Source organism: Lutjanus erythropterus, chromosome 5 (genome assembly GCF_056507025.1).
Source record: "Lutjanus erythropterus isolate fLutEry1 chromosome 5, fLutEry1.hap2, whole genome shotgun sequence".
NCBI lineage: Eukaryota > Metazoa > Chordata > Actinopteri > Lutjaniformes > Lutjanidae > Lutjanus > Lutjanus erythropterus.
Window position 1 is genome coordinate 1,002,756 of NC_139321.1, and position 14,308 is coordinate 1,017,063.

Sequence of the window (14,308 nt, forward strand, 5' to 3'; positions counted from 1 at the left end):
TGCTAACAACAAGCTGTTTTAGCAACAACAGCTGAAACTAACAGTTAGCTAACCTGAAACAAACTGTTGTAGCTGACTGAACTTTTAGCTAACCTAAATTGCTAGTTTCACATCTGCTAACATGACCTTAATTCAAACTTTTTATTGTTAGCTAATCACTAGAGCTGCAACAATCACGTTTACTTGATTAATAATCAATTAGAAATGTATTTATTTTTATTGAGAAACAACAGTTTGATTCCCTGATTCCCTGGTCTCTTACTCTTTTCTAACAGTAAACTGAATTTCTTTGCATTGCGGACAAAACTGATCAACAATTTTCACAATTTCTGACACAAATAACTAATTGATTAATCAAGAAAATGATCAATAGATTAAATGACAATGACAATAATCATTAGTCGCTGTTGTCACACAGTCTTTTATGGTAGAAACATTTCATTTGAACACAGATCATTTTATTTTAAGTGATTTTATTTGCTGCTCGTGTCTCTGTATCACTCATGTCGCTGTTTTGTCGCCTGTGTTTCCGAAGCAGCCACGCCCTGCATCAAAGCCATCAGCCCGAGCGAAGGCTGGACGACCGGCGGAGCCACTGTCATCCTCATCGGGGACAACTTCTTCGACGGCCTGCAGGTCGTCTTCGGCACCATGCTGGTCTGGAGCGAGGTGAGACCACTTCGATTTTATTTCTCAGAGGAGGAAACCTGACATCTGAAAGTTGAATTAGTTTCAAACCTTCACAAACAAATCTGTGTTGTAATATTTTTATATTTGCTGTATCAGATGAATCAAACAGAACAAAACTGCATTTTCAAACTTTCAAACAATATTTGGCTCAGAGTCTGTGCTCTGAAAGCAGCTGCGCATGATGTTCATCATGTTCTCCATCTTCTTCATCCACACACACACACACACACACACACACTCGTAGAAACACCTGCATCTGTATCTGCTGCTGTGCAGCTCTGCCAGGTTCTGCGTGCCCCTGAAAATATGTAGATTGGTTGCGTGTCGAGGTGCAGGAGGAGCCGCGCATACGGCGCGCCATGAAATATTGAAGCAGGTCCAGAAGAGCAGAACACCTGGCGGGGGAAGGAGGGAAGGAGGCGTGAAGGCAGGCAGATATACCTCCACACGCTGTTCGCTTCACATCACACGCCGCTGACGGAGCTCCTCTCACTTTGATCAGCGTCGTCTGGCGGCGAGCAGACGGACTCCAAAGCCCAGCATCCCCCTGAACGCAGACTGCATGCTGACCCAGATTGGAGGAAGTCGGTCGGACTGTTTTTCCACAGAAAGTTTGTTAGGGAGGAAAAAAAAAACCTCCTGCTGCAGGTTTTCATGACGCTCGTGATGAAAAAAGATGTTCAACATCTGCACCGGGATCAGCGTGTGATAAAACAGGTCTGGTTTCAGCTGAAACTGAGACTCTGAAAAGGTTTGAAATGTGAGTTAAAGTGTGAATATTAAGAAGAGCTGAGAATGTTTTTCTCACATTTTATCTGATTAGTTTTGGTTTCATATTTCAACATTACTTCACAAACCTGCGTCCTGTCATCGCGCTACTCGACAGTCACAGATTTGTTGCGTCTGATTTGGGAAACAACTCAAAAGTGTCTGAATCTTTCTAACTCAGTCTTTATAAAGTTGTCAGATCAAATTCTCCTTTTTCCTGTTTTGATGACAGAACTTCCTGTAAGTTCCAAACCATCCCGTAAAGTCTGAACCGTGCAAGAAAGAAAAGTGTTTTCACACTAGAAACAAACTGGGTTCAGATCATTTCGGACCGATCGAGGTCGCTGTTAAATTCCCATAAGGTGCATTTAAGCAACTGAAGTGTTGAAGTTTAAACTTGACTGTCAGTCAATGAAAACTGTTGAAATTAGAGAATTAATTGAATATTAAATTGCAGAACTCCATTTTTTCACAGTTTTGTTCATAGAAAGTTTCACAGCAGACAAGAAACAGTATATTATAATAATAGACGTTGACCCGCTGTCTCGACCGGACCAGTACCAGAAACCTGTTCTCCACCTGTGACTGTATTCTGAAACAGGATGTGTGTGTTTGTTTCGTCACCCAGCTGATCACTCCTCACGCCATCCGGGTCCAGACTCCCCCTCGTCACATCCCCGGGGTCGTGGAGGTCACGCTGTCCTACAAATCCAAACAGTTCTGCAAAGGAGCGCCGGGACGCTTCGTCTACACCGGTAAGACCCACGAAACGGTCCGTTTCCTCAGATATCAGGTGACCAAACAGAAGCAACGTCCGATCGGTCCGTTTCTCATCACAGGAATGAGTCTGGGAGCTTTTGAATATCTGATACTTATGACCTTAGGGATGATGGTAGTTGTAGTTTTTGGGGCCTGTTTCATCCTGAACACCTTCTGTGATTAAAACATGACAAAGGGAAGAACTTCAGGTTTTAACTTGTTTGGGAGAATTTGTTTCTCTGCTGCTCTTTTACTGTTTTAAATACAAAGTTTGATTTCTTAAAGACTTTTGATTTTACAGATCACAAAACACAAACGTCTTTTTTTAGACACTGATCACAAATTAGAGCTGGGCATGAAATCAGTATTATATCATATCACGATATGAGACTAGATATCATGACAGAGTTTGGATATCGACAAAATAAATCTGATAAATTATTAAGTGAATATTTAAGGATTTACTGGTTGACACCTAAACATCATCCTCAGCTTTTAAACTCTGATTTTTCTTTTTTAAATTTCCTCTCAAAGCTTTCGTCAGTATTCTTTTGCAACCTGACAGAGTTTTGGAAACTTTTGTCTTTCCTGTGGAATTTAAACTAAAGTTCTGTGAGTTTGTTTGTTAACAGTTCTGTGGGGTTGAAGAGCAGCTTACAGTGAAGGTTTAAGGTTTTTAGACTGAAGGATCAGGTCTGTTCTTCACTGTAAACAGTTTTCTACGAGCTGAAAGTGAAGTAAACATTTTCCCTGACGTGTCAATCCCATCATCCCCCTTCTCCTCTTCTTCTTCTTCTTCTTCTTCTTCTTCTTCTTCTTCTTCTTCTTCTTCTTCCTCTTCTTCTCCTCTGCAGCTCGTCCTTCAGACTCATTGTCTGCTGTCCAGAGTTAAACGTCCACACGCGCCTGTCCTTATCTCCCCCTCAGATCGGTGCTTTTACTGTCCCGATTATTCCGTCAGAATATCCAGATGTCATTCAAAGTAGCAGAAAGGTCAGATGGAAGGCTGTTTAGCGCGATAAGTAAATGTCATTGCGTCGGGCTGAGCGTGTTCAGGCTTTCTGTTTAACACCAAGTTTATCGCCGCCTCCTTCCTCTCGCACTCGGCTTTGTTGGAGGCGCCGCCGCCGGAGGAGGGACGAGACGGACGCTCACAATGGACCGTCCAGCCGCGTCGCCGCCGCCGCCGCCTCCTTTTGCAATGCTAATCTGTGATTCCATTTACAGATAGGACTGACAAGAGCCGCGAGCTTTGCTTTCATGCAGAGGTGTGTTGTGAATAGAGCTGTTGTTATCGGAGTGTCCATTAGAGTGTGTTCTCCTCAGGAACATGTTAGAACCCAAATCACACAGGAATGAGATGAAGGACGATGATATTTTAGCGTCTCCTGTTATCAGATGGTCAAAAGAAAAAAGCATCAGTGACGGAGAGACTTTAGGAAACAGTCAGGTGAAGCTGTTAGGATCAGGGTTTTTGGGGCTGATCAATAATCACCAATCACTGGATCAATCACTGCCTTCTATTTATCATGTGGTCGGTCTTAACAATACAGCTACAAAACTATATCATGATCAGGAAGATTCATATCAGTCGATATCGATAATTACTGATCATGTAGGTCGTGACATGTTGAGCTGCAATTGATGATAATTTTCATATTCTATTAATTGGTCAATTATTTTCTTAATAATTGATTAATAGTTGTTTGTTTTTAAGTGTCAGAAAATTGTGAAAAATTAATCCTGTCACAATCTTATCAATTGAAAAACAGGTCATGTGAAAAGATGGAAAAAATATTTGTTCATTTAAAATTTAATTAGAATAACAAACAATCATCTCAATATCACGTGTCGTAACAAAAACGTTTTTTTAGTCTGCAGGTTTGTAGTTTTTTGTAGTTATGTTGTAGTTTTTTGTAGTGTTCCTCAGGATTGTAGTTGTGTGTGATTATTTTGTAGTTTTTTATGGTGTTTTGCAGGTTTGTAGTTTTGAAAAATGAAACTGACTAATAGAAAACCAATGTTTACCTTCCTTCTAATTGAATTTAAACTTTATTAAGCAAAGCGACAAAACACTAAACAATATTTGACAGACAGTGTATTTAGTAAACTGGCCAGCAGTCATGTAAAAACTAGTACAAACTGGTCTGGTTCTTCTCGGTTTGTGAGCATCAGCAGACAGATTCCACAGATCCAGTGAAGAAACGTGAACATCTGACTTGAGTTTGATTGATTGGAAACAACAAAACTGCGCGTCCCTGAAGGCATCGCGAGGCTGAACCCCGACAGGTGGCTGCATCATAATGTCGTACAGTTTCTTGTAATTCTCCCAAGTCTTCCTCCCGCTCCTCCTGCCAGAGAGGCGGCCATATTGTGCACACACATCGCCAGTTCATCTGATTTACACATCCATATTTTAAGAGCGAGGACGCGGCGGCGGTGTGCGTCTGCAGAGCGCGCTCATTGTGCCAGCAGTGTGTTGTTGTTGTTCATGAATGTGAAATGAGCCGAGCTTTTAAATACTAAACAGGCGAGCGCTTGGTGGATAATTGAAGAGGAGAAGAGAAGGCTGATGTCATTTCCTTCACAAACTCGTCTGAATGTGTTTTACTCGCTGGAAGCAGAAAAAAACACAGCGACACACACCGACACACACACACACACACACACACACACACATCAGACGGCAGCCAGGAACAAACATGGCTGCCAATCTGTCAATCACATAAAAAGCTTTTATTTGATTAAAAAACCCTTTATTTTCAGAGGAAAATGTAGAAAATTTAAAGCTTTATGATCGTTCTGACAACATGTTGACTTGTCATTTCATCCTATATGTGTGGAAATGTAGATTTTTAGTTTGTGACTTTCTGCAAGAAAATGTTTCAGTCACAGCTGAAACAGAAATTTTCAGAACACTTTGTGGTTTTGTGTATGTGTCTCTGACTCCTGGTCTTAACTCCAGTCCTGGTCCTGTTAGGGGCTAAGCAGGGCAGGAACACATGCTGTTGTAGGTTTTTTTTATAGGTTTTGGTTCTGTTGGTTTGTAGTTTTTTTTATCTGCAGGTTTTTTTCTGTGTAGTTGTTTGACTCTCTTGGTTTGTAGTTCTTTGTAGCCTGTTTTTTATCTGTAGGTTACTTCTTTTTTGGAGTCTTTTGGTTCTTCTGGTTTGTAGTTTATTTCTTTTTTATTTGCTGGTTTGTAGTTTTTTGTAGAATTTTCACTCTGCAGAAAATTTCATGTGTGCAGGTTTGTTTCTTTTTAGTTTTGTGGTTCTGTTGATATTTTTTTTATTTACAGGTTTCTCCTTTTTTGCACTTTTTTTTAGTTGGTTTGTAGTTTCTATACATATATATGTATATATATGTATATCCCGCCTCCTCCTCCTCCTCCTCCTCTCAGCTGCCACCGTGGAGGTGCAGCTGGAGGTGAAGTGATGAACATTCAGATCCGAGTGTTTTCCCAAAATTCCCTGCTCTCTTCCTCTCTGTAGCTTAAAGCAGCTTCAGGATTTGATCCCCGGGCTTCGCTCTGAAACGTTCAGCAGAATGACAACGAGAGAGGAGGAGAGAGGAGGAGTGACTCCTCCTGCTGCTCCTCTGCACCTGAGACTCATCTGTCTCCAGGAACACGTTCTCACAATACGAAAACAGATTTCCTCGATATCTGTCTCAGAGATTTATTAGCCGAAAAAGCCCAAAAAGCAGGAGGTGTAAATTTAAAGTTCAGTTACCCGCAGATCTGTGTTTTTACAGTGTGTATATTTTAATTATACCTTAGTTGATTATATTATTGGCCTACTTTTTAAATATGGACCCCAGGAGCAGTGGTTGTTACCAAGGCAACAGTTAGAATACAAATAAACAATATAAAATTAGGAGCATTAAACTGCAGGTTTTTGTTGTTGTTGTGTAGCTTTGTGGTATTTTTGCAGTTTGTAGTTTTGCTTGTTTTGTTCGGTTTTTTTTCTACTATTGAATTTTTTGCAGGGTGGGGGTTCTTTTGTAGTTTATGGGTTCTATGATTTGTTGTAGTTTTTGATTCTACAGTTTTGTGGTTTCATTGTTTAACTGTGGGGGGCAGGTTTTTAGTTTTGTGTATTTTTTCTACTTTTTTTTATCCTCTGGTTTGTAGTTTTGTATAGTTATTTTGTATTTTTGTAGTTTTTCTTTAGTGTTCTGCAGGTGTTTTAGTTTTGTGTATTTTTTTGTAGTTTTTCTTGTATTTTTTGTAGTTTTTGTCATGTTCTGCAGGTTTGTAGTGTTCTGCAGGTTTTTTAGTTTTGTGTATTTTTTGTATTTTTTCTTGTATTTTTTGTCATGTTCTGCAGGTTTGTAGTGTTCTGCAGGTTCCACTCCTCTCTCCTCAGCAGTGCTGCTGGGTCCTCACCGCCGGCCTCAGAGCTTGTAATGCACGGATCAATGCAGCCTGCGGGGGGGAGGAGGGGGGAGGATGGGTGAGGTGGGGGGGGTGTTGTGGGATCGATGGGTGCTGAGTTATTGCGGCGCTCGGCCACTGATTTTTAGAGAGCTGTGTTTTCCCAGGAAAGTCAATACCTCCAGGCTCCTCTCATTAATTTCAACCCCCAGCGCCTCCTCCAACGCCTCCCCCTCCTCCTGCAGCTGCACCGGGGGAGCTGCAGCCCCGGAGAGGGAGAACAGGGGGGAGGAGGAGGAGGAGGAGGAGGAGGAGGAGGAGGAGAGTGGAGAGAGAAACTGAGATGATGGAAGTGAGAGAATTTGAAGAGGAGAGATGGAGGAGGAGGGGAAGAGAAGAAGATGATGAAGTCAAATTCAGGCGAGAGGAAGAGGAGGATGGATGCAGGAGGTGGTGGAGATGAAGAGGAAAGAGGAAGGAGGGAATGAATGAATAAAAGACGAGATTTTCTGGTTCCTGGTTTAGAAACAGACAGAAGGAAAATATTGATCCCTGATATGGAGATCATGTTCCAGCAGATTATTGATGAAGACTCTGTCGTCACGAACTGGAGCTGAGAACCACAACTGGAAACTTAAACTGGGAGCTCAGCTGGTCGGTTCCTCTGCAGTGACTTTATAATAAATAATATGATGAGAACATGGAGAATAATTCTGGATAATTTATCCTGTTCTCCTGAACGGGGCTCAGCTTTCAGTGGGGTTTGTTTAAGATGCACTGATGTGTATTGGGGGGGTGGGGGGGGTGGGGGGTGTGTGTTCTCGAGGGGTTCTCCTCTGGCAGGCCTCGACGTGTCTGAGCCCCCCCCGTCCCCCACACAAACACTGCAGTGAGGCCTGCTGGGAGCAGGTGTGTCCGACCTGAGTGTCAGATGAATATTCAAACAAACCACATGGCCAAAAGTATGTGGACAGCTGAACACAAAATATTCCAGTTTCTACTCTTATTCTACTGATACTCCTGCTGAACTGTTTACATGACTGAAGAAAGTGAATAATATTCCTGTTTGCATGCAGATGTGCAAAACTGTTTCACTTCATTGCATCAAAACAGCAGTTTTATCAAAGTTTTCCACCAGTGGTTGACTTGTTAACCTCGGCTTGAGAAGGTGACTGTTATATATAAAAAACTGTTGTTATTTAACAGCAGGTGTGTTTCTGGGCGTTTCTGACCTGATGAGAACGAGTCATGTCAGAAAGATTCAGATGTACAGAATAATTTAGAGAAACATCAGACTCCAAGTTTTTGGCTCTGCAGGAGTTTTCTTTTTTTTAAATGCAGTTTTAATTAAAGAGGTGAGGGTCTGTAGGTTTTGCAAGTTTTCTGTAGTTTTTGGTTTGTTGCTAGCTTTTGTTCTGTAGTTTTTGGTTGTTTTGGGGGTGAGAGAATCTGCACATTTTGTTGTTCAGCTGTTGTGTAGTTTTTTGGAGGGTGGATCTGGTTGTTGTGTTTTTTTTTTATCTTCAAATTTGTCTTTTTTTGTTGTGCCAGTTTGTAGTTTTTCTTTTAATCTGCTGGTTTGTAGTTATTTGTAGTTTTTTATCTGTGGGTTTGTACTTCTGTCTTTTAGCTTGGATGGTTTGTTGTCTTTCTACTTAAAAAAAATCTGCCAGTGTATAGCTTTTTATTCTGCAGGTTTGTACTTTTTTGTACTTTTTAGGTTCTGTTGGTGTCTATTTTTTGTAGTTTTTTTGGTTCTTTTGTTTTGTAGTTTCTTTCTGTTTTTCACCTGCTGGTCTGTAGTTTTTACAGGTGTGTTACAGTCATGTTAATTATTGAGCTGGAGGAACTTTTAAACACATTTTTGTACATTTTTTTAGCACAAATTTCTCCCACAGTGGCATCTGCATGCTCCATCATCTGGTTTAAATCAGTTACTAATTACTGACATGTTGAGACACTGAGGTCACACATCAACACAAACACACTAACAGATGGAGGCAGCAGACCAACAACTCCTGTGTTCTTATAATTATTGATTTTATCAGAGTTTGGTTGGTTTGTATAGAGTGATATTTGTCAGTGGTTTCCTGTCAGAAACGTCTGTCTGACAGAAAGGTAAAGAGGAGATAATATTAGCGTGCAGTTAAACTGATGTTGACTTTATGGAAATCAAAGTGAGTAAAAGCAGAATGAGCTGTTCTGAACGTTTATTTTCCCGGATGCTGAATGAGACACTCAGCTTTGATATCATATGCATTTTTACTATTTTGAGCCAAATTTCCAGAGGCTTTAAAAAGTCTTTGTAGTGAAGAAAACATGAAAAACTTTTTTAAGGACGTGAACGGTTTCAGATCAGCTGCTGAAGGAGAGAAAAGTTGTTAGAGTGACACCTCGGAGCAGTTTTCAAACACTCTCCACCTCTGCTTTTAAATGACGCCTCTGAGGATCCTGGATGTCAAACATGTTAATGTATGCACATGGAACTACACACACACACACACACACACACACACACACACACACACACACACACACAGGGTTACAGCACCAGGAGGAAGGAGGTCGCACAAATAAAAGCAACTGTAGGGAAAAACTCTGACAAAGACAGACAGAGCTCTGAGGTCAAAGGTCAGTTTATGAGCCAACACCTTTTTTTAAACTCTCTGCACTGAACTCAAACTGATCAGAGTCCAAAACATTCTGACCTCACATGCAAAATATGTTGTTTTTCTCTCTTTCTTCGTTCTGTTTTCTTCATAAAAGCTGCAGTTGTATCCTCCCTCTCTTCTTCTTCGTGTTGTTTTTTGTTGGTAGTGTTGCAGTGTGGGTGTTCACGTTCCTCTGGGACGTCACACAGATTAAAGGGTTCTACAGATAAATTCTCCTCCACTTTAACGCCTAATTGTTTCTCTAAAAGCACTAAAGTGGACAGAAAGGTCAGATCTCCGCTCAGCTGTCGACGTTCTCCTCTCTGAGGGTCTGTGAGGTTCTCTTTGTTCTGTTTTCTCCTCCACTGAAAAGTCACAGGTCGAACTTCAGGATCCAACACATCAGGAGTTCCTAAAATGTATGTACATGTGGTTCCTTTACACAGAACAGTGTTCCACTGTTTGTGACGGCTGCATGTTCTGTTCTCTCAAATTGATCCATTTGATTTACTCTCTTAGAAATAAGGGTTCCAAAAGGGTTCTTCCTGAGGAGCTGATGTTCTACTGAAAAACTGAATTGGTCCGTCAAGTGTTCTTAGTGAGATTAAAGGTTCCACGAAGAACCTTTTTAGCAGAAATATTTACAATCCTTGAAGAACTCGGTCATTAAGGGTTTTTTCAGGGTTTTTTCTACTTTTTTCTGATCTATCATGAATCAAACAACTAATCAATTAATCGAGAAAATAATCATTATTTGACTTTGACCAGAAAGGTTCTTTACTTGTGACTCTTAATCATAATTTATAATCGTGAATAAAAATCATTTCGTAATATAATAAAAATAATTTTATTATCGCCAAGAACTGGGACTTTATTTCACTGCTTGACCTCGACGCTCACAGTTTCCTCTGAGCTGCAGCTCCTATCAGCGCCGCTGGAAACACAACCAAACACTCAGTACGTTTTGTTCTTACACACACACACACACACACACACACACACACACACGTGGAAGGCATTAGCAGATTGTTCCATCAGGTCTGCTAAAGGTCTTGTGAACATGTAACTGAGAGGAGAAAGTTAAACCTCGAATCTGAGACGCAGTAAAAGTTTCTGCAGCAGGAGGAGGAGGAGGAGGAGGAGGAGGAGGAGGAAGGTCTCCCTCCCTCTCCTCCCCCCTCTCCCCTCCCTCCTCCCTGTGTGTTGCTGTTGTCCTCTCGACTCATGTGAAGCAGCGCTCACTAATTGACTTCTGAATTTTTATTGTTTAATTACTGTCACAGAAACACATGGAGGTAATTATGTGTAACTGCTGGGATCAGTTTGTACCTGCAGACACACACAGAGGGAACAGAGAACACAGGAACCAAACACGTTCCACGTTCTTTAGCCTTTATGGTTCTGACACTTTTTAATGTGCATCATTTTGTCCTAAAAAACAAGAATCCAAAGTCACAGTGTTTGTTTTTCCAGATGTTTTCATACAGATGTGTCGATAAAGGAACAGTTCACCCAAAAAAGTAACCTGATTGTTTGATGCACTTATTTATGTCCCTTATTTTAGTATTTTGTGCCCTTAGATGACATAATAAATGCACTCAGATTACAGCATTGTATTATTTTAGATTTTTTTTCATATTTTATTTTATGTGTACAACATTCATTCAAGAAAACCTGCACTCTAAAAAACTTTTTTGACTTTTAGGAACAACTCAAACTCTTAAGTTTTGAAATAAACCAAAACTTGCTTTTCTTTATTAGATAAACTTGAATGTAGTCTTAAAATATAATTAGTTAATAAAAGTTAATAATTAAAATAAATGACAACATCTGTGATTGAGGCTAATAAAATATGCTAGAATAGAGCATTAATCTTTCACTGAACAACTGAAAGTAAACATGATATTAAGTTTGATTTTTGCACTGATAATTAATTTTCAAGGTGCCGTAACAAATGACTGACACTTTGTGACCTGACCTGTGATTGGCTGAAGTTGAACACCAAAAACAAAGTTCCCACCACAACTTTAATTAATTATATCAGGATTTGTCAGATCTAATTATTAAAGACTGATGCAGGATACAAGATTACATACAGACATGCTTATTTTCTCTTTTATTTATTTATTTATCAGTCATTAATATCTCAAACACTTCACATGCTGAAGACGTCTGATACTCATGGTTACCATGGAGACAATGATCAACATATAAAACCATGTTCAAATAGCACCACCATGTAGCGTTCTATGTTTTTGGTAATAACTCGTGATCTGTAAGGAGTAGAAGAAAGATTTTTCTACAGTAGGATCCTTCGATGAAGCCGATTCAAATGATGTAGGCCACGCCCACTTCCACCCATACAAATTTCAGCCAACACCTTTGTTGCGTCTTTTGGCACACTTCATCCGATCTTCTCCAGATTTGGTAAATATCTTATTTAGAGCACCCCCGAACAGAACTTACTAGTTAGTGTCATGATATCTTTCTTTTACCATTTCTCTGTAATTGGTCATCAAACTTTTGGAGGCGTGGCCTGATGCTGCGTTCCAGCCCATAACTCCATAACAGTCACATCTGAACATGATATTTCTCCAACTCTGTTGTCTTTAATCACATGAAACTTGACACACAGCTTCTCCATTAGCATGTGTACAACATGTTGAAGCATGGCACTGGTAGCGCCACCTTGTGGCCATAAATAAAACACCATCATATCTCTTGAATGCATCCTTCAGTTACCTCAGATTTTGGGTGGCATCTGTTTCGGAAGTAGGTCTGTCGAGTGGCAGCAGCAGACGCAGCAATCACACACATTTTCTTCAGGAAATGAAAATATTCTATTTTTTTGTTGTTGTTGTGAAAACTGGACTTTATCTGAATCTAACCCTCGGCCTCTCGCTGCCTCTCTCAGGGCCCGGGCTTCACGGCGGTCGGGGCCGGAGCTGCCTGTCAATCACAGTTTAAAGTTCATGAAATTTCTATGAGCATCGATTGGAGCAGAGGAGGGAGGCGGAGGGGGTGGGGGGGGGGGGGGCTGTTAGTGACTCCATTGATTGATCAAGTGTCTTCTTGCTTTGAGTTTCTCTCCTCGCTCCATCCTCTCAGCTGAGAACAGTTTGACACGACGTGTGTGTGTGTGAGTGTGTGTGTGTGTGTGTGTGTGTGTGTGTGTGAAGCTGCTGTAGGTGTGACTGAGGTTTAACTCCAGGTGAGATGCTTTGAATCACAGGTAACATCTGAACAAGTGTCTTTAAAACATCTGTTTGTGTTATTTAGAGGATCAGACAGATGTGAGCTTTCAACGCAGCATCTCACCTGAAGACGATGTTTTCACTCAGGTGACAACGGCATCATGAAAAAAAAGATGAGAGTTTAGAAATCCTAAAGTTTGGAGTTATTTATCATTTTATTTAGAAAAAAAATAGTGCAGAGTATCATTTCTGTTCATGATTTACAAAGTTTATGTTCTAAGATCTGACATCTCCTTTCTATGATTTTTGGGTGCAGTAAAAATTCAAATAAAATCTATAAGAGCTGCTAGAATAAGACAGTAATAGATAATAATAGATGAGATAGTGAAGGACAGAGTCTGGCTGTTGCTTTAAAAATAGAAAAACAAAAGAAAATATATTCAAAATATGAGCGTTATTTAATTTGAAACTGAAATAAATAAATGTGGTGTTAAAGTCTGCAGGTACAGCAGCCTCACGTCTGAAACCAACTTCTCAGACTATTATTTAATGTGGAACCAAAATAAATTGTTTCAGAGGCTGGAAAGAAGGAAAAGTGTGAGAGGAAAAATGTCTCTCTATATATTTTTGACTGTACCTTTAATATTTCATATGAGTGAAAGATAATATTTAAAGGAGACGTCGGTGACCTCATCAACCCTGTGATTTCAGCAGCTGGACGGTCAGAGGACACAAAGTGATCAGAGTCCACTTGAGTTTACGACTCAACTGATGTTCAGCATTAAACTCGTCATCAGAAGACGCGTGATGCGTAAGGAGGCGTCAACGTTCACACGGCGGTAATGAAACAACACAAGCAGTTTCTTCTTCTTCTTCTTCTTCTTCTTCTACTTCTTCTTCTTCTTCTTCTTCTTCTTCTCTTCCTCTTTGATCTCGGTTCTTGTCTCGTCTTTTAATAGACAGCAGAAGTGTGCTCTCCGCCGAGGGAATTCCTCCACCCTCAGCAGAGACGCACCACATTTCATATATCAAAGAGCACCGCCGCGCCGCGCTGCGCCGCGCCACCGCGCCGCTCCACTTAAGGAAGGGGGACTTGTGGAACTAATGTCGGGTAATTAGCTGTTTCTGCAGGGGCATTTTCGGCCGCGACTCCAGAAAATAATAACTTCTCAGGTGGGGGGCCTATTTCTTTGAGGCACTGTGCTTCTCGTCAGTCTAATCAGGAGGAGGTAATTATTCACTGATTAACATGCTGGATCTGGGCGGATGTTCCCTCTAATCACAGAGGTTGTTGCGTCAGCGGCGGCTCTCCGAGGAGGAAGCAGAAGGGGAGTGGGTGTTCTTCTGTCACTCCGGTCCCGACAGGCGCCAGGCGACATGTTCATCTGGGTTACACGGCGAGGAGGGAGGACGGCGAGTCGGTCCCCAGACTAACAGAGAGGAGGAGGTTACCTGTAGTTCTGAAAATACCTGCAGCTGTCAGGAGGGAAGACGAATCAGCATTTGTTCCCTTGAAAATCTAAATTTGTTCCCTCAAATCCCTGAATCTCTGCTCTTAGATCATCTGCAGAGGTTTCCTCTCTCTGAAGAGTCACAGGTGTCATCAGGAGCTCGATGGACTCTTTGTTGGGCTGATTATTATATTTCACTCATATGAAAGTCTGATGATTCTGTAGGTCTGCCTTCATGTTTGGCACATAGTTATCTCTTTTCCACCACGTCAGCTCTGGTTCCTGAACTAAGATTCTAGAAAACGTGATGTTTTGAGCGGTAATCAGAAACGCTTCATCAGAGCATAACCACCTGTAGAATATGACACACCCACTTCAAGTCCAGGAAAACGTTTTGGTTCCAGCTGGTGGCAAACT

The 14,308-nt window shown here is 41.0% G+C and overlaps 1 protein-coding gene across 4 annotated transcripts in view; it reads left to right on the top strand.

Annotated features, from left to right (window-relative positions):
* The window catches only part of LOC146326295 (transcription factor COE3), a 188,977-nt gene that overhangs the window by 127,598 nt on the left and 47,071 nt on the right, over nt 1-14,308 (top strand). For 3 of the 4 annotated variants that reach the window (XM_084718532.1, XM_084718529.1, XM_084718531.1), the window contains exons 9-10: nt 536-669; nt 2,087-2,213. In XM_084718532.1, the coding sequence (XP_084574658.1) occupies nt 536-669; nt 2,087-2,213 (261 nt within the window). The remainder of the gene's footprint in view (nt 1-535; nt 670-2,086; nt 2,214-14,308) is intronic. The other variant, XM_084718530.1, reaches the window with a different exon arrangement.